Below are 20,143 nucleotides of genomic sequence, written 5' to 3' on the forward strand. Positions count from 1 at the left end.
AGAACCCTCCTTGGGCCTTCTGGAAGTCCTTCTGGCTGATCCTTCTTCAGTCTTCGAGAGTCTTCAAGCTTTATTTCCGACCCGGACAATTTTAGGGGTCTACACCGAGGTATGCAACAACCTGGAGAGGCTACTCAACAATTTTCCACCGGAAGACATTACAAGTCAGAAGGATGGCACATCACCCGGACAATTGGGTCAACTCCTTTACTTGTCAGCCGGTACACCAAAAGACCGTTTGACTAAGTAAAGGGGGGGCAGCTGTAGACCCCTAAAATTGTCCGGGTCGGAAATAAAGCTTGAAGACTCTCGAAGACTGAAGGATAATCAGCCAGAAGGACTCCTCGAAGGCCCTAGGAGGGTTCTCTGTAGGTCTAGAGGTCTTAGAATAGCTCAAAATAAAGAAGTGGAGGGAAAAAGCCCAATACGGCCGTACTGAACTTAATACGGCCGTATTGAAGCTTCAATACGGCCGTACTGAAGTCAGTACGACCGTATTGACACTTCAATACAACCGCAGCGAACTCAATACAGGCGTATTAAAATTTCTGAACTTCAATACGACCGTATTGAACTTCAATACGACCGTATTGAAGTTCAAAAATTTCAATACGGCCGTATTGCCCCTGTAGGCCGTATTGCGCCTATTCCCTATAAATATGACGTCAATTGGACGTCATTCCACACTTTTTCACTCAGTTTTGACTCCCTCCTTGAGTATTCTGAGGTTTTTGAGCAGTGTTCTGCCCTAGAAATCTCTCTGGGAGTCGATCCGACGAAGTTCTGGAATTCCGAGCACTTAGCTTGGAGATTCGAACCTAGTCGAAGGGAAATCCTCCGGATTTCCATAGTCAAAAGTTTTTAGGAAGGAGCGAGCGAGCTTGTAGAGCGAGGGAACGCCAAAAAGCTTCCCAGTTTTACTCAATATATAAAAGCACGCTTCAAGAGGTTTCTTCTTAAATCCCTCCTTTTACTGCTTTCTGTGTGCATATTTAAACTGTCATCATGTAGATAGTTAATTTATAATTGCTTAGAATAAATAGGGGTAATTTAGTAATTTTATACTGTTCTTTTAAAAATAATCTGTCATAGGGAACCCGAAAGGGGCGCTGTGGGGTGCTAACACCTTCCCCACGCGTAACCGACTCCCTTACCCAACTCTGGTTGTAGTGGCCAAAGTTGATTTTTAAATCAATTGCCTTATCCCTTTTTCCAATGTTTTGAGTAAAATATTGGTGGCGACTCCACGAACCCTCCTTTTGCGAAAACCACTAATCCATGGAGGGTCCCGCTTGGGATTAATATGGATTGGTGAGCCTTTTAATAAAATTGCTCGTTTGACGAGGTCTCAGTTTGAGAATAAGTCATTCTAGCAATCCACATTTTTAAACAAATAAACGAGTCCAACCATCCTTCGCGAATGCCGAAAGCCCGTTTGGGCCGGTGGCGACAGGGTATAAAACATCAAATTGATTTTGTGCCTGGGGCAAGTCTACCCAATAGACCAGCCTATAGGACAAATCCACAAGAAACCAAGGAGATAGAGAACCAAGTTCAAGAATTGTTGGACAAGGGGTGGGTGCAAAAGAGTTTGAGTTCCTGTGTTGTGCCTGTATTGTTAGTTCCCAAGAAAGATGGAAAATGGAGAATGTGTAGTGATTGTAGGGCTATTAACAATATCACAATCAAGTACAGGCACCCAATCCCTAGACTTGATGATATGCTTGATGAATTACATGGTGCTACTATTTTTTATAAAGTTGATCTTACAAGTGGTTATCACCAAATAAGAATCAAAGAGGGTGATGAGTGGAAAACTGCTTTTAAGACCAAATTTGGATTGTATGAGTGGCTAATTATGCCTTTTGGTTTAACCAATGCACCAAGTACATTCATGAGGCTTATGAATCATGTCTTGAGAGAGTGTATAGGAAAGTTTGTTTTTGTTTATTTTGATGACATTCTAATCTATAGTAGGTCTCAAGATGATCACATAGGATAACTTAGAGAAGTCTTGATGATCCTTAGGCAAAACCACTTGTTTGCTAATGTTGAAAAATGTACTTTTTGTGTAGATCATGTGGTTTTCCTAGGGTTCATTGTGAGTAAAGAAGGGGTTCGTGTGGACTCCAAGAAAATCAAGGCTATTCAAGAGTGGCCCAAACCAAAGAATCTTAGTGAAGTTAGGAGTTTTCATGGACTTGCAAGTTTTTATAGAAGATTTGTTCCTAACTTCTCTAGCATTGTGTCACCCTTGAATGAGCTTGTAAAAAAAGATGTTTCCTTTGAATGGACCTCAAAGCATGATCATGCATTTCAACTTCTAAAAGATCAACTTACAAATGCACCCATACTAGCTTTACCAATTTTTGAAAAGACTTTTGAGCTAGAATGTGATGCATCTGGAGTTGGCATAGGAGCTGTGTTATTGCAAGGAGGACACCCCATTGCATATTTTAGTGAAAAACTAAAAGGTGTCTCCCTCAATTATCCTACCTATGACAAGGAGTTGTATGCATTGGTTAGGGCTTTACAAACTTGGGAACACTACCTAGTGTCCAAAGAGTTTGTCATCCATAGTGACCATGAGTCACTCAAATATTTAAGAGATCAAGGTAAGTTAAATAAGAGGCATGCCAAATGGCTAGAATTCCTTGAACAATTTCCATATATTATTAAATTCAAGAAAGGAAAAGCTAACATTGTAGCTGATGCTTTATCTAGAAGGCATACATTGCTTATGTCTCTAGGTACTCAAATTCTTGGATTTGATAATATTAGGGAATTGTATGAGAAAGATCTTGACTTTGGTGATATTTATCAAAAATGCCAACAAAAAGCTGTCAACGGTTTCTATATGGATGAGGGGTATTTGTACAAAGAAGGAAAATTATGTATACCCCAAGGTTCCATTAGGAAACTATTGATAAAAGAGAGCCATGAAGGTGGGCTTATGGGGCACTTTGGTGTTGATAAAACCCTTAGTTTGCTTAAAGAAAGATTTCATTGGCACCATATGCGAAAGGATGTCCAAAAGCATTGCTTTAGATGTTTGGCTTGTTTACAAGCCAAGTCCAAAGTGATGCCTCATGGTACATACACACCTTTACCTGTTGCTTCAACCCATTGGGTAGATATTAGCATGGACTTTGTGCTAGGTTTACCTAGAACCCAAAGGGGCATGGATTCTATCTTTGTGGTAGTGGATCGCTTTAGTAAAATGGCCCATTTCATTTCATGCCACAAAGTAGATGATGCAAGCAACATTGCAAAACTCTTCTTTAGAGATGTGGTTAAACTCCATGGACTTCCTAAGTCTATAGTTTCTGATAGAGATACCAAGTTCTTAAGCCATTTTTGGCGTATCTTATGGTCAAGACTAGGAACTAAACTCTTCTTTTCAACTACTTGCCATCCTCAAACAGATGGACAAACTAAGGTAGTTAATAGATCTCTGTCTACTATGCTTAGGGCAGTTCTAAAGGGCAATCATAAATCTTGGGATGAGTATTTGCCACATATTGAATTTGCCTACAATACGGTAGTTCACAAAACTACCAATATTTCTCCTTTTGAAGCTGTGTATGGGTTTAATCCTTTAACTCCTTTGGACTTGATACGTCTTCCTAATGTTGAACATTTCATTCATAAGGAAGGTGCTTCAAGAGTTGATTTTGTTAAAAAAATACATGAAAGGATTAAAACTCATATCCAACTCCAAAATGAGAAGTATGCTCAACAAAACAACAAAGGCAAAAGAACTATGATCTTCGAGGAAGGTGATTGGGTTTGGCTTCATCTTAAAAAAGAACGTTTTCCCAAACAAAGGAAGTCCAAACTTAGTCCTAGAGGAGATGGACCCTTTCAAGTCTTACAGCGTATCAATGATAACGCTTATAGGCTTGATTTACCCTCTGATTATGGAGTTAGCCCTACTTTTAATGTTAGTGATTTAAAACCTTTTGTAGGTGCTAGTGATGATGAGGAAGAGTCTTCAGATTCGAGGACGAATCCTTTTTAAGAGGGAGGGAATGATGGAAGAGCATGGACCAAGGGTCCAACCACTAGAGCAATGGCCAGGAGATTACTTGAAGACTTTTCTGCTTCAGAGCTTAGTGGGCCTAATGGGCTTGGTGGGCCTAGGGTGCTCCTTACTTGGGCTTTACTTGTTTGACACCATGTTTTATTGCATATTCATAGAATAGGGATTTACTTTGTTTTGGTCTTGTATTTTGGACCATAGATTAGGGTTTGTGAACTTTGGACTTGAAATTGGGCTTCATGGGCCTTTGGGCTTTTGACACCCAATATTGGGCTCATTCTCTTTCTTGTAATTTTTCCTATTCATTGTATTTCATTGACCATTGTATTTAGGTCATTAGTATAGGAATTAGGAAGGAAAACTTGTTTAATAGGATTAGGTCAAACTAGGATTAATTTAGCTTGCATTTAAGTTGCATTTTGAGTCACATGGATGGCGCCACCTTGGCTGAACATGTGTGACTCAAATTCAAACCCTAAATGCAAATTAAATCAAACCTAAATTCACTTAGCATCTTTGGGAACCGGTGATACACATGTGGGTTAAGATTTGAATTCAAAATTCAAATTTGAATTCAAATCTTGGCGCCACATGTGAAGCCTTCACATTGGCGCCAAGTGACTCCTAATTCCGGTCCTATAAATGGTTTCCTTCAAGCACCTTGTATTCACTTTTTGAATGAAATAGAATTTTCTGAAAATAATCTTCAGCCAATTCTCTCAAAGAGTCACCAAGAGTGCCTTCATCCTTTAGGAACCCTACCTAGGTTTTCCTACCTTTGAAGTGAGCATTCCTTTGTTTCTTAAGCTTGGATGCTTCCATCCATAGTTTAGGCAACCTTAGTCCGAAAACATCCTCCATTTAAGTGTTCTTCAATCCGGTCTTCAATCTCCAAAGAAGAGGTCCAAGCATAGGTGAAGTCAAGGAGGAGTTCATCCATCACTTCTCTTATCTTCTCCATCAGCTCTTCTTAGCCCAAAAGACCCATTATTGTCATGGCCAAACACTTATATCACCTAGGAAATAAAGCCCTAACTTCTAAGTTCCCAAAAATATAAGGGCACAATAGGAAATACAAGGAAAATAAATTATAAGTCCTAAGCACCCCAAAATACAAGGGTAAAAATGGAAAATAACTTCAAATAAAATAAACCTTATACTACTGAGGCTTAGGAGAGTAGTTAGTACTCTATGATCATGAGGAGGGTGTCTCTTGGTGTGTGAGCTCCCTCCTCCTCTTCTACCCTCCTAGCCACTAGTGATGGGTTCACATATGTCTTCAAGGATGGTCCTCCATCAACAACTATCAATCAACAAATTTTCTTTACCTCAAATCACTTGGAAAGTAAGGAAAAGGAAGGAAGAATGAAAGTTTTTGGGGTCATTATACGACACTCTCATCCTTAGATTCTTAGCTCCCAAGCCTTGAATCTCCTATCTACCACTACTAATTAGTAACATGGAAGAGTTTGGGTACTATAGTGGTTTAGGATCTTAAATACCATTCCCTAAACTTGATCAACTTGACCTTAACTAAAACTATCACAAAAATGACATAACTCTCAACAATTCCTTGATCACTTAAAGCTCTAAAACAACAATAAATACAACATATCAACATTAAAATACAACAACATACATAATTAATTAATAAAGTATATAAATCATAAAGTGATACATTCCACATGCTAAAATACTAGTTTAAAATAAATTATATATATAACTAAATACTATGATTTATGATTGTAGACCCCTAAAATTGTCCGGGTTGGAAATAAAGCTTGAAGACTCTCGAAGACCAAAGGAAAGTCAGCCGGAAGGACTCCCAGAAGACCATAGGATGACTATCTGTAGGTTTAGAGGTCTTAGAATAGCTAAAATAAGAAAAGTGGGAGGAATGAAGCCCAATACGGCCTCCCAGAGGTTCAGTACGGCCGTATTGAACATTTTGAACTTCAATACGGCCGCACTGAACTCAATACGGCCGTATTGAAGTTTCTGAACTTCAATACGGCTGCATTGAATTCAATACGGCCGCACTGAACTTTAATACGGCTGCATTGAATTCAATACGGCTGCACTGAACTTCAATACGGCTGCACTGAACTTCAATACGGCCGTATTGAGGTTTTTTGAACTTCAATACGGCCGTATTGAATTCAATACGGCCGTATTGTAGTTCAAAATTTCAGTGTTGACCGTATTGACCCCCAGAGACCGTATTGAGCCTTTTCCCTATAAATATGACGTCAATGGGACGTCATTTCACACTTTTGGACTGAGTTTTAACCCTCTTCTTGAGTATTCTGGGTTTTTTTGAGCAGTGCTCTGCCTAGAAATCACTCGGAGAGTTGATCCGACGAAGTTTTTGAGTTCTGAGCATTTTGCTTGAGTCTCGAACTAAGTCGAAGGGAAATCCATCGGATTTCCAAGTCAAAAATTATTTTTTAGGAAGGAGCGAGCGGGCTTGTAGAGTGAGGGAACGCCAAAAAGCTTCCCAATTTCTGTTTAAATATATAGAAAAGCACGCTTCAAAGGTTTCCTTCTTAAATCCTTTCTTTTACTGCTTTCTGAGTGTTGCATACTTAAATTATCATCATGTAGATATTTCGCTTATAATCGCTTATAATAAATAGGGGTAATTTAGTAATTTTTGCGCTATTATTTTAGAAATAATCTGTCATAGGGAACCCGAAAGGGGCGCTGTGGGGTGCTAACACCTTCCCCACGCGTAACCGACTCCCTTACCCAACTCTGGTTGTAATGGCCGAAGTTGATTTATAAAATCAATTGTCTTATCCTCTTTTTCCAATGTTTTGAGTAAAACATTGGTGGCGACTCCATGAACCCTTCCTTTTATGAAAACCACTAATCCATGGAGGGTCCCGCTTGGGATTAACATGGATTGGTGAGCCTTTTAATAAAATTGCTCGTTTGACGAGGTCTCAGTTTGAGAATAAGTCATTCTAGCAATCCATATTTTTAAACAAATAAAAGAGTCCAACCATCCCTCGCGAGTGCCGAAAGCCCGTTTCGGGCCGGTGGCGACAGATGGCGACTCCACTGGGGAAGCCTCGAGAGTCAGTCCCATTTAGTGACAGATTATTTTTAACAAATAATAGTTAAAATTACTTCATTACCCCTTTATTGTATGATAACATGCTTTATTTATATGGCTTTAATAACTGTTGTATGTTTAATTTTTCGCAATTGTTTGAAATAAAAACTGCACACAAACCTTTGCACACCACAGTTCCCTCTATACCCGGGGGCATGAGTGGTAAGCCATAGGGAGTGGATGTTAGTACGGCCGGTTGTCGAATGGGTCTATAGGTGCCCGTAGACCGTTGTCGGAAAGCATCACTCAAGGTGATAACCATGAACTCGAGTCCGACAGTGCGTTGGAGCTTTCCATCGACTTACGACGAGAGGAATTGGGTCCCTATAATGAGGGCACCTTGGGGGCCTCAGACCGGTGAGAACAGTTAGAACCACCTTGAATATGCACTTTTCTGCAGGATACCCCTACCTCGTGATTCGCTCGTGACTGTTCGTGGATGAGTGAATTGTTTGTGCATTGATTATGTGAAATTGTTTGAGCATACATTGCATTTCTTTAAACATACAACATTCCTATTCCTTTTTAAAATAAGAATAAATAGGAATAAGAATCTTCCATTGCATGGTGTTAACATCTACCTTCATCACATTCATATAGGTAGTTTCCCTTTTCACCCAAAAAATACAAAAAATATATAAAATAAAAAATACCCAAAAAAGAAAAAAAGGGTCATTTATCCAAACCAAGCAATATCATGCATCATCTTAGGGACATCCTAAAAACATGATAATGCTTAGTTGAATAAACACAATGCATGCATATTCATCGCCATCATCTCATATCATGCATTCTTATCAAAGATCATGGAGGGATCTAGGTTTGCATTTCATACATCCCTCCCAATAAATCATTAATAAACATTAATAAAAAGAAAGAAATAATCGATGCGTATGTTCAAGATGGATCGCACGCCATTTGTTATTAAGCGTAAGCCAACAACCGCGCCAAGCGAGCGCACATCAACTCCGTTGTTGGTAATCAAGACAGACAAAGGGGAAGGTCCAACGCCATTAAGGATCATCGCTCCAAGGCCTTTCCCCTACGAATCAAATAAGGCTGTGCCATGGATATACGACGTCCATTCTTCTGCCGACAGCGATATCTCCAACATCGCTGGACTTGGGGGCATGACTAGGAGTGGAAGGATCTACACTCCCGAAGATCTTCACGACAAAGCTCCCAAGAATAAAAGAAAAGAAAAGGAGAAAACCGAGGAAGATAGAGAATCCGAGGAGGAGACAGACGAGCTGTTAAAGTTTATCCGACAGAGCGAGTACTCCATCGTGGATCAACTTCATAGGACGCCAGCAAAGATTACGCTGTTGTCGTTGATCCTATGCTCCGAACCGCATCGGCAAGCTCTGTTGAAAGTCTTGAACGAGGCATATGTGTCGCACACTATCTCCCAAGACAAATTTGAGGGGATTGTTAGTCACATCACGGCTAATGATCACCTCACTTTCACCGATGAAGAGATCCCCGCTGAGGGACCAAATCACAACAAGCCCTTGCACATCTCTGTAAAGTGCAAGGAATATCACATCGCAAAAGTCTTGGTAGACAACGGATCTTCCTTGAATGTGATGCCCAAAAGAACGCTTGATCAAGTGGCGATCAAGGGAGTCCAAATGCGCCCGAGCAACATGATCGTCCGAGCTTTCGACGGTTCTAAAAGAGAAGTGGTGGGAGAAGTCAATCTCCAAATCCAAATTGGGCCCACCATCTTCAACGTCGAATTTCAAGTGATGGACATTACTCCCGCATACAGCTGTCTCCTCGGCCGACCTTGGATTCATGATGCGAAAGCTGTTCCTTCTACGCTCCACCAGAAAGTCAAGTTCATAGTGGGTGACAAACTGGTGACTGTTCAAGCTGAAGATGACATACTCATCAGCAAGCCATCCACCATACCTTATGTGGATGCAGCAGAGGAAGCTTTGGAAACCGCCTTCCAAGCATTGGAAATTGCCAATGTTGAGACGTTTCCCCGAGAAATGAAGAAGGTAGCCCATGTGCTCACTAAGAACGGATACTTGCCAGGACAAGGATTAGGCAAGGACTCCCAAGGAATCCCGGAGCTACCCATTATCAAGGATAATCTGGGGAAACAATGGTTAGGATACAACCCTGTTAAAGATCAAAGAACGAAGAGGAATCAAGATCCTTCTCGACGTTCTTTAAGCCAGATCTTTAGGAAGGCTGGTTCACAAATATCAAGGCCGGCTGTCGTCATCAAGTGTTTTTCTCCTTCCGATAGGGATGTGTAAACCTGATGACTATTAGAGATTACTCCTCGGGGACAGCCCGACCCCCGAGCCTCGATAGGGCACATGTTTCCACTATGATTATAATAAAATCATTCTTCATTATTTCTTATTGCTTCTTTTCTTGCTTGCAATAAATCTCTAGACCACATTATTTTTAACCCTGTTTGAATAAGCATGAATGAGGTTAAAATCGTCTTAATAAAAATAAACCCGCATCTTTTTATGTGGAAGTGTGTAACAACTTGGAGCACCTTTTCTTGGCTTCAATAAGTGCCGTCATGGATAAAAAGAAATCCATTCAGGACAAAAATCCTAAAAAACAAAAAGCTCGGCAGGAAACCCAAAAAGGGGGCTGCGCAAAAATAAGAGCAAAAGACCCGCTAGGAATCCCACAAAAGGGTGACCTAGGCAAAAATTAGGGTTACAAAATAATGAACAAAAACAAAAGCCCGCTAAAACTCCACAAATGGGTGTTTTAGGCAAAAGTTAGGGCAATTGAAAAACAGAATAAATCCATGATGGTACCACCAACTGAATTCAACAAAGGGGCTCAAGAAAAGCTATCCAAGTTGTCAAATCACAAATGTTAATAACCAAGACGTGCTTAACTTCATAAGTGTTTAATCAAACAAGCCTAAACACTTAAGCCTACCATTGGCCAAGCCATTCTTACAAAATCCATTTTTCAAAAAATAAATAATCCCCTCTAAAACACAAACTTTCGAAAAAAATATCCTTTCCTTCTTTTCTCTCTTGTCCCAAACGATTTTTGAATAATCTAGTGGAAACATGGAGATATAGTAGTCAATAGGAGGGTTGACACATCTTCTAAAGGAAAGGAAAATCATTTGGTTGATGACACCAAATCTCAAAAAAACAAATATGCATCATTCCTCGGTCATAAAAGTCGGCAGCGCACAGTCCGTCTGGAGGAATGGCAAAATCCAAGCAAAAAATGCATCGGTTAATTCTTTTGAAAAATGAATCAAATAGAATTAGGTGCATCATACTGCATACATGCATACAGATGATAGGTGTAATGGAAGATCACTTATTCTCTGTTTATTGAAAAAAACAAAAAATATAAACTTCAGAAAAACAATACGCCCGTATCATGTTCAGTACGCCCGTACCAAAATTAGGGTTATGAACAAATTTTCAATACAATACGGGCATACTGAAATGAATAACGGCCGTATTGGCAATAACAGAAATCCTCCCTCACGTCGATGACAAAATTCCTCCAAGAAGAAGAGGATAGGGGGAGCCATTCATTTTTTCTAAAAAACAACAAAACATTAAATAATAAAACTTGCATTTGTGCATCACGCACATTAATTGCACATTCAAAGACCTCATCATGAGGCAGTCGCATAAAATAGAAAAAATAGGAAAAATTGCTTGTGTATGACAACAGCAAACAAAATGAAGAAATTCAGAAAATCAACAGCATCATACAGAATAATTGAGCCTGGAGAGGCTCGCCGAAATAATACTCTCAGAATAATTGAGCCTGGAGAGGCTCGCCGAAATAATACTCTCTCAGAATAATTGAGCCTGGAGAGGCTCGCCGAAATAATACTCCTCAGAGACATTTCTGTACAGAAAAAGCCAAAACCAACAAAAAGGCAAAAATACAGAAAAAGCCAAAATCAACAAAAAATACAGAAAAAGCCAAAACCAACAAAAAAGGCAAAAACACAGAAAAAGCCAAAATCAAAAGGCAAAAACACAGAAAAAGCCAAAATCAACAAAAAGGCAAAATACAGAAAATCCAACAAATTATACAGAATAATTGAGCCTGGAGAGGCTTGCCAAAATAATACTCTCCAAAGGACGTCTCAGCTCGCATTCTCGGGCTGAACAAAAAACAATAATTATACAGAATAACTGAGCCTGGAGAGGCTTGCCGAAATAATACTCCTACAGAATAATTGGGCCTGGAGAGGCTTGCCGAAATAATACTCTCTCAGAATAATTGAGCCTGGAGAGGCTCGCCGAAATAATACTCCCCAGAGATATCTCAGCTTCCACTCACGGGCCAAATTCCCCAGTGAAAGCTATCAAAGCGAAAATTCCCCAACGGAAGCATGATCCAAACAAAATATCCAAGTCAAAGGACTTAGACTTCCTCAGTGGAAGATAGCTCTCCAACTCAAACGAAGAGTGAAGCTAAGCCTGAAGAGGCTTTCTAAATAATACTCTGGGATACATAAGAACTTCAAATCCCCAGTCGCCTACACAGAGGCATTCCTACAAAAAGCAAAAATCCAAAAGATCAATAACAATTCCCCAAGCGGAATTTGGCTTTTCAGCCAATCATTGAACATCAAGATGATATGCCTAACAGAAGAGGCTAGTCAAAATCAACGACAAAATTCCCCAGCGGATAACAGCCTACACAAAGGCAACAAAAAATCAAAAAAAATCGAAAAGAGACACCCGAATAAGGACAACCGGGATACTCCACCTACGTCAAAAGGACGTCAGCCAAAGGCACCGCTCAACTCAAAGAGAGAGCATCTGTGTCTACACCCCAAGGAGTCAGAAATTCCCCATGGGTACCAATAATGCAATGCAAATTGGAGCACAGGAACCTATGAATGACTGCACATCCCCTAGACGGATCCCTGCATTATCCAGCCCTCAGCGGCACAAAAGCAGAAAAACTGTCGAAGCAGCATCGTGGACTGTGGAGACAAAAATCATCTCAAATCCCTGGAAAGGGTAAACTTACATTGCCGAAGTGATCAGAAGACACGGACGCAGACCCTGGAGAGGGTAAACTCACACTGCCGAATGTTAAGAGGCAGGGCCTGGAGAGGCGATACTCAACTAACTCATGTTGAGAGGCAGGGCCTGGAGAGGCGGTACTCAACCATCAGCGTCGTCAAAGGCACGTTGGTGTTCAACTTCCGGCTCGGGCGTCGAGTGAAGTTGACCCTGGAGAGGGTAAACTTAGCTGCCTAGGTTGTCAGAAACAACCGAAGCAGAGCCTGGAGAGGCAGTACTCAATCATCGGTGATGTTAACACTGGTGTCTAGCTTCCGGCTCGGGCGTCGAGTGAGGCTAGGCCTGGAGAGGCGGTACTCAACCATCAGCGTCGTCAAAGGCACGTTGGTGTTCAACTTCCGGCTCAGGCGTCGAGTGAAGTTGACCCTGGAGAGGGTAAACTTAGCTGCCTAGGTCGTCAGAAACAACCGAAGCAGAGCCTGGAGAGGCAGTACTCAATCATCGGTGATGTTAACACTGGTGTCTAGCTTCCGGCTCGGGCGTCGAGTGAGGCTAGGCCTGGAGAGGCGGTACTCAACCATCAGCGTCGTCAGAGGCACGTTGGTGTTCAACTTCCGGCTCGGGCGTCGAGTGAAGTTGACCCTGGAGAGGGTAAACTTAGCTACCAAGGTTGTCAGAAACGCCGAGGTATGCAACAACCTGGAGAGGCTACTCAACAATTTTCCACCGGAAGACGCTACAAGTCAGAAGGTTGGCACATCACCCGGACAATTGGGTCAACTCCTTTACTTGTCAGCCGGTACACCAAAAGGCCGTCCGACTAACTAAAGGGGGGGCAGCTGTAGACCCCTAAAATTGTCCGGGTCGGAAATAAAGCTTGAAGACTCTCGAAGACCAAAGGAAAGTCAGCCGGAAGGACTCCCAGAAGACCATAGGATGACTATCTGTAGGTTTAGAGGTCTTAGAATAGCTAAAATAAGAAAAGTGGGAGGAATGAAGCCCAATACGGCCTCCCAGAGGTTCAGTACGACCGTATTGAACATTTTGAACTTCAATACGGCCGCACTGAACTCAATACGGCCGTATTGAAGTTTCTAAACTTCAATACGGCTGCATTGAATTCAATACGGCCGCACTGAACTTTAATACGGCTGCATTGAATTCAATACGGCTGCACTGAACTTCAATACGGCTGCACTGAACTTCAATACGGCCGTATTGAGGTTTTTTGAACTTCAATACGGCCGTATTGAATTCAATACGACCGTATTGTAGTTCAAAATTTCAGTGTTGACCGTATTGACCCCCAAAGACCGTATTGAGCCTTTTCCCTATAAATATGACGTCAATGGGACGTCATTTCACACTTTTGGACTGAGTTTTAACCCTCTTCTTGAGTATTCTGGGTTTTTTTGAGCAGTGCTCTGCCTAGAAATCACTCGGAGAGTTGATCCGACGAAGTTTTTGAGTTCTGAGCATTTTGCTTGAGTCTCGAACTAAGTCGAAGGGAAATCCATCGGATTTCCAAGTCAAAAATTATTTTTTAGGAAGGAGCGAGCGGGCTTGTAGAGTGAGGGAACGCCAAAAAGCTTCCCAATTTCTGTTTAAATATATAGAAAAGCACGCTTCAAAGGTTTCCTTCTTAAATCCTTTCTTTTACTGCTTTCTGAGTGTTGCATACTTAAATTATCATCATGTAGATATTTCGCTTATAATCGCTTATAATAAATAGGGGTAATTTAGTAATTTTTGCGCTATTATTTTAGAAATAATCTGTCATAGGGAACCCGAAAGGGGCGCTGTGGGGTGCTAACACCTTCCCCACGCGTAACCGACTCCCTTACCCAACTCTGGTTGTAATGGCCGAAGTTGATTTATAAAATCAATTGCCTTATCCTCTTTTTCCAATGTTTTGAGTAAAACATTGGTGGCGACTCCATGAACCCTTCCTTTTATGAAAACCACTAATCCATGGAGGGTCCCGCTTGGGATTAACATGAATTGGTGAGCCTTTTAATAAAATTGCTCGTTTGACGAGGTCTCAGTTTGAGAATAAGTCATTCTAGCAATCCATATTTTTAAACAAATAAAAGAGTCCAACCATCCCTCGCGAGTGCCGAAAGCCCGTTTCGGGCCGGTGGCGACAATGATAAAAAAAAATGTATTATAATACAAAATTAATTTATTTATAAATAATTTATTTTAAAATATTAAAATTTATCTCATAAATAATTATAATAAAATAATTAAATTAAATATACAGTTAAAAAAAATCTGAAAACTCTCATCATCAATAAATTTGTATTTTATACATAAGAGTTTGTTCCGAAATGAACACAAATAAAATAGATAAAAATTCAGAAGCCTATATTGGGCCGGGCTGGAGAGGTCCATATTTGAATCCGCCCTCGTCCCACTCCCACCCTGACGGTGTTGCCTCTTGCACCCGCAGAGGCCAGCCGAAATGCCGATTTTGCTGCATCTCCTTCCTTGACTAACGACCAAACCTTAGCTTAGGGTAATCAAATCAACAGCGTCACCCTTCTTTCTTCACCAATCGTGGCACTTTCACATCCTCTCTCTCTCAAATGCATTAAATTAAAAACCATTCCCATCCCATTCCACGCTCCATGCGCTCCGCAATGGACTTCACCAGGCTCTCCTCCCCTAAACCTTCCCCCATCTTCACACGCCCCCTCACCTGGGTCACCTCCACCGCCCTCTGCCACCACCGCCGCCACCTGCCCCCGCCTCTACCACCACCACCGCCGCCGCCGCCTCACCCCGCTCCGCCGCCGCCCACCCAGGCGCCTCTCGCCTTCCTCCCTTCCCTTCTCTCCGGCAAGGTTCTAGATTCTTCCAAATGTAAATCCATTTTGCCCCACTTGTCCCCCCACGAATTCGATCGCTTATTCTTCTCACTCCACCACACCGTTAACCCCAAAACGACACTCGCCTTCTTCCGTTTCGCCAATAACCATTTCAACTTCCGCTTCACCCTTCGCTCCTATTGCCTCCTTCTCCGCTCGCTCCTCGCCTCCAATTTCTTGCCGCGCGCCAGGTTCTTCCTCACTCGCTTAATCGACGGCGACATTCCGACTTCGTTTCAAGACCGCGAGACGAGGCTCTGCGAGATAGCTTCCTCAATGTTGGAGCTGAATCAGGTCACGGGTAAACGACTCGGCGAATTGGACTTGTTGCTTCACACCCTCTGCTCTCAGTTCAAGAGCTTCGGGTTCCGCTACGCGTTTGATATTTTCATCATGTTTTCCAAGAGAGGCGTTTTTCCGTGCTTGAAAACGTGCAACTTTTTGCTGAGCTCGTTGGTGAAGGCCAATGAGCTTCACAAAAGTTACGAAGTGTTTGATGTTACTCTTCAGGGTGTTGCGCCCGATGTTTTCACGTTCACCACCGCGATTAACGCGTTCTGCAAGGGAGAGAGGGTTGGGGATGCTGTGGATTTGTTTTGCAAGATGGAGGGGTTCGGTGTTTCGCCGAATGTTGTTACTTATAACAATGTGATTGATGGGTTGTGCAAGAGTGGGAGGTTAGAAGAGGCGTTTCGGTTTAAGGATATGATGGTTAGGAGCAAGGTGAATCCGAGTGTTGTGACTTATGGTGTGCTCATCAATGGTTTGATGAAGTTGGAGAAGTTTGAGGCGGCGAGTGAGGTGTTGGTGGAAATGTACAACAAGGGTTTTGCTCCCAATGAGGTTGTTTTTAACGCTCTTATTGATGGGTATTGTAGGAAGGGGAATATGGTTGAGGCATTGAGGATTAGGGATGAGATGGTATTGAAGGGCTTCAAGCCTAATTCTGTTACTTTTAACACTCTTTTACAAGGTTTTTGCAGGAGGGATCACATGGATCAGGCTGAGCAGGTATTGGGGTACATATTGTCAAGTGGGTTGTCTGTGAACATGGATGCATGTTCTTATGTGGTTCATCGGTTGTTGGAAAATTCCAGGTTTGATTCAGTTTTAAAAATTGTTAGAGAGTTGTTGTCGAGGAACATCAAGGCTAGTGATAGCTTGCTAACCCCGTTGGTCTGCGGGCTTTGTAAATGTGAAAAACATTCGGAGGCAATTGAGCTTTGGTTTTTGCTGGCTGGTAAAGGGCTTGCAGCCAATACAGTGACCTCAAATGCGCTTCTCCATGGACTTTGTGAACGAGGGAACATGGAGGAGGTTTTTGAAATGCTCAAACAAATGCTTGAGAAAGGTTTTTTGCTGGATAGGATCTCGTACAACACACTTATTTTTGGCTGTTGTAAATGGGGTAAAGTTGATGAAGCTTTCAAACTCAAGGAAGAGATGGTCCAGCAAGAATTCCAACCAGATACGTATACGTACAATTTCCTGATGAAAGGGTTGGCTGATATGGGTAAAATAGATGATGTTCATAGGCTTTTACGTGAGGGAGAAGAATATGGCCTGGTTCCAAATGTCTATACATATGCACTTTTATTAGAAGGATATTGTAAAGCTGATCGGATTGAAGATGCTGTGACATTGTTTAAGAAGTTAGTTTATGAAGAAGAAGAGCTAAGTTCTGTTGTTTATAACATACTTATTGCAGCCTACTGTAAAGTTGGGAATGTGACGGAAGCCTTCAAATTGCGTGATGCTATGAAAAGTGGGGGAATTCTACCTACCTGCACCACATATTCTTCTCTGATACATGGAATGTGCTGCATTGGCCGTGTGGATGAAGCCAATGAAATTTTTGAAGAAATGAGAAATGAAGGCTTGTTTCCAAATGTATTTTGTTATACTGCTCTAATTGGAGGTTACTGTAAGTTAGGTCAGATGGACAAAGTGGGGAGTATCTTACTGGAAATGTCCTCAGACAATATACAACCTAATAAAATTACCTACACTATTATGATTGATGGGTATTGTAAATTGGGAAATATGAAAGAAGCTACGAAACTTTTAAATGAGATGATAAGAAATGGAATAGCACCGGATACCATCACTTATAATGCTTTGCAAAAAGGATATTGCAAAGAAAGGGAGGTAGAAGTTGCTGTACAAAGTGATCATATGTCTAACACAGGACTACCCTTAGAAGAAATTACGTATAACACATTGGTTCAGACGTTGCATCCACATGCAGCACTTACCAATAAAGAATGATGAGGAAACTTCTCAAACATTTGATGCTTATTTGATACCAGGGCTTATACGGTTGAACCTTCCATTGTTTAGCATGAAGCTAAAAAGCTTGTTATTAGGAAGATGAAGGTTTTGCATGCTTGATCTCTAGATGTGCAGATGCTTGGCAACAACTAAAGCAGCATACTCTTAACTTGGCTTGCTAGTTAAAAATTAAGTCCTGGTTTTCAGAGGTTAGTCATTTAAGATAAATATTTTAGTTTTTTCTTCTTCTTTACATTGCGTTTGTTAATTTTGTTTTTCTTTTTCTTTTTTTATTTGATTTGATTTATGAATTTTTTTTATTGATAATAGTGTTATAGGAAGGTGGCTATATTATGCATTTGTTCCACAGGCAAATATTTTCATTTGGTGTTATTGATGCAGAATGAATAGGATTTATTTAAATAACTTTAGGGTTAATTATGTTTTTTTCTTTTGTTGATTTGGGGATTGTATCCTATTTTTCACAAATTATTGATTCACAGAAATTAGCGTTAGAGGATTGTGACCACCATTGGGTTATAAATACTTATTTAGATGCCCCATGTTATTCATGATTTCGATGTTTTTTTAATTATTGATTAATAGGTGCTTTTCTGTTAAACCCAAGCATTATTCGATCCACATTGTCCTCTCTTGATGTTAAAAGTTTTAATGATAGTCACCATCATGTTCTCTAGATGTTTGATGTTGAACTGTTTCCATATTTCATATTGTTTCTCTTTCTTGGTATTAAAGATCTATTGGTGAATCAATAACTATATCAGTAATGTTACTATTTTGCCAGTACTGTTTTGATATTACATGGGAATGAGTTTGGGACGGTTATTTGTTGAAAATAACTGTCCCTAACTCATTTCCTATGAACATGACTTTGCTTGGTTCTCACGAAGGCCGGTTGGAAGAATTTCAACTTTGAACTCCTTTTGTATGGTGTGCTTATTATTACATTTTTCTTCCAATTTCAAACTCTAGTTCAGAAAAGTTGGACACTGTATCATGCATTGTAAGTGGACTACTTTGAAAATTTTTGTTTTGGAACTTTGGCATGCAATTGGTGTGTCCTACTTTGGAGCAGATTCTCATGATTATCAGATATAAAGGTAGAATTGTCATACATTCAAAAGTGTAGCTCTGTGCTACTTTGTCGATTTCTGGTTCACTAGATTATAGGTATTTACTTTTTCAGTTTTGGAAGATATTTTATCCTCCTTCAGGTGTGCCTTCTGCCCTTATTCTGTAATAAAATTTCTTTTACCATCTAAAAAATCATTTAACAATACTGTATATTGATACTGGATAACATTTATTTAATGTTACATGATAAGACTTATTTACTATTTGATATTTATTTGTTGGTGATCCAGCAGATGTGTGTCGCAATACAGGATATAGTTGCTGCTTAAACCATGTTCCAGGTTATTGCCGATGCATATTTAGTGATCCACTCAAGCTAGTTGCCAACATACCCTGGCATGATTGGAACAAGATGAGTGATATAGTCAAAGGCCAAAGGATCAAATTGATATGTTTCCATCTTCTTTTCTGTTTGTTGTCTGGTGAGGGCACCATAATTGGATAATTTTATTCATATATATGACAAATTTGTGAGCTATGTGCATTTGGTGTTCTTTGGGGATGTATTTATGTTATATTTTCCTGTAGATTTAATCTCTGTCATATTATCTCAGGGCATTCGTTGGATTGCAGACCTTGGGAGTATTGGTGATAACATTAAAGATTTGAAGAACTATCAGGGTCTTCACTAGTAAACACGCAACATTTTAGTAGGTCCTCTAGCAGCAGAGCAAGGAAGAGGATCATTTGTCAGATGTAATGTTATAGCTAAAGCAAAAAATTCAATCTGTCAAATGGTAACATTCTTATTTGGTCTTTAATGTTAACTATAATTTTATATGTTATGTGGTTTCTTCCAACTCGATCTGCCATCACCAACCCCAAAAGTTAGAGAGAAAATAATAAGAAATTCAACAAACAGGCATCCCACCGAAGAAGAATTTTACGATATTTAGGACAGGAAGGAAAGGTGATTTGAAAAAGGATAAAGGAATTTTGCCTAATGCATGAAGACATGGGTACACACTTTCTTTCTAGCTTGAAATGTAGGCATTTACTTTTCCTTGCTTTGAATTTTCCATTCTATTTGTCATTTTTGTGTATATTATCTTATGTATTTATAAATTCATATTAATTTCTTCAGGTATCTGCTGGTGGAAAATAACCGGTAGATTTTCAAGTTTCAAGGTACTCCTACGAGCAAGATAATTAGTAGATTTCCAGAGCAAGATAATTAGTAGATTTCCAGAGTAACATAATTAGTAGATTTCCAAATTTCAAGGTGGTCCCTGCATTTAAAGAACACAGATTTAGATAATTAGCAGTTAACAAAATTACAATTTGGAAATGATGATACTGGCTTACCTTGACTAATGATCTATTGATTCTCCATCTGGTCCCTTTCTGAATTTGGTCCCTTTCTGAATTAGGCCGAGAGAGGACAGAATGAAATATGAAAGAGAAATCTCTCCTAATTGTGCATGTGTAAAAACACCCTTCAAATATATTGTTTTTCCTTCTAACTCAGTTAATGAATAAGTTTTGATTTTGTTTTATTAAAAAAAATATGTTTTTATCATCTAAAATTTTAATTCTTATTATGACATCTTTATTAACTACTTTTATTTTATTAAAATGTTAATTAATCACTTCGAGTCACACACCTTTAATTAAATAGGTTTATATACCATACAAGCCCAAAATTATTTAATTGGTCACTTTCTTTTTAGGTACTAAAATTTTG

General features: G+C 40.1%; 1 protein-coding gene across 4 annotated transcripts; it reads left to right on the forward strand.

Annotated features, from left to right (window-relative positions):
• The first annotated feature begins 14,503 nt into the window (after nucleotides 1–14,503).
• Nucleotides 14,504–19,926, forward strand: LOC109794184 (Tetratricopeptide repeat (TPR)-like superfamily protein). 4 transcript variants are annotated; one of them, XM_020353656.3, is made up of 5 exons: nucleotides 14,504–17,513; nucleotides 18,693–18,881; nucleotides 19,014–19,196; nucleotides 19,322–19,445; nucleotides 19,544–19,926. In XM_020353656.3, exon 1 carries the CDS (start codon nucleotides 14,794–14,796, stop codon nucleotides 17,299–17,301), a length of 2,508 nt encoding a protein of 835 aa, XP_020209245.1. In that variant the 5' UTR covers nucleotides 14,504–14,793; the 3' UTR covers nucleotides 17,302–17,513; nucleotides 18,693–18,881; nucleotides 19,014–19,196; nucleotides 19,322–19,445; nucleotides 19,544–19,926. The 4 variants fall into 4 exon arrangements, with proteins under 4 accessions (XP_020209245.1, XP_020209247.1, XP_082931351.1 ...); XM_020353658.3 differs by having other exon boundaries at nucleotides 19,322–19,418; XM_083075225.1 differs by having other exon boundaries at nucleotides 18,690–18,881; nucleotides 19,014–19,445.
• Nucleotides 19,927–20,143: the final 217 nt, after the last annotated feature.

This window comes from Cajanus cajan, chromosome 5 (assembly GCF_000230855.2).
Source record: "Cajanus cajan strain Asha chromosome 5, NIPB_CcT2T_4, whole genome shotgun sequence".
NCBI lineage: Eukaryota > Viridiplantae > Streptophyta > Magnoliopsida > Fabales > Fabaceae > Cajanus > Cajanus cajan.

Bases quoted from the DNA above. Each gene is read 5' to 3' on its own strand.
- LOC109794184 (XM_083075225.1), top strand. From the start codon at position 14,794: ATGCGCTCCGCAATGGACTTCACCAGGCTCTCCTCCCCTAAACCTTCC.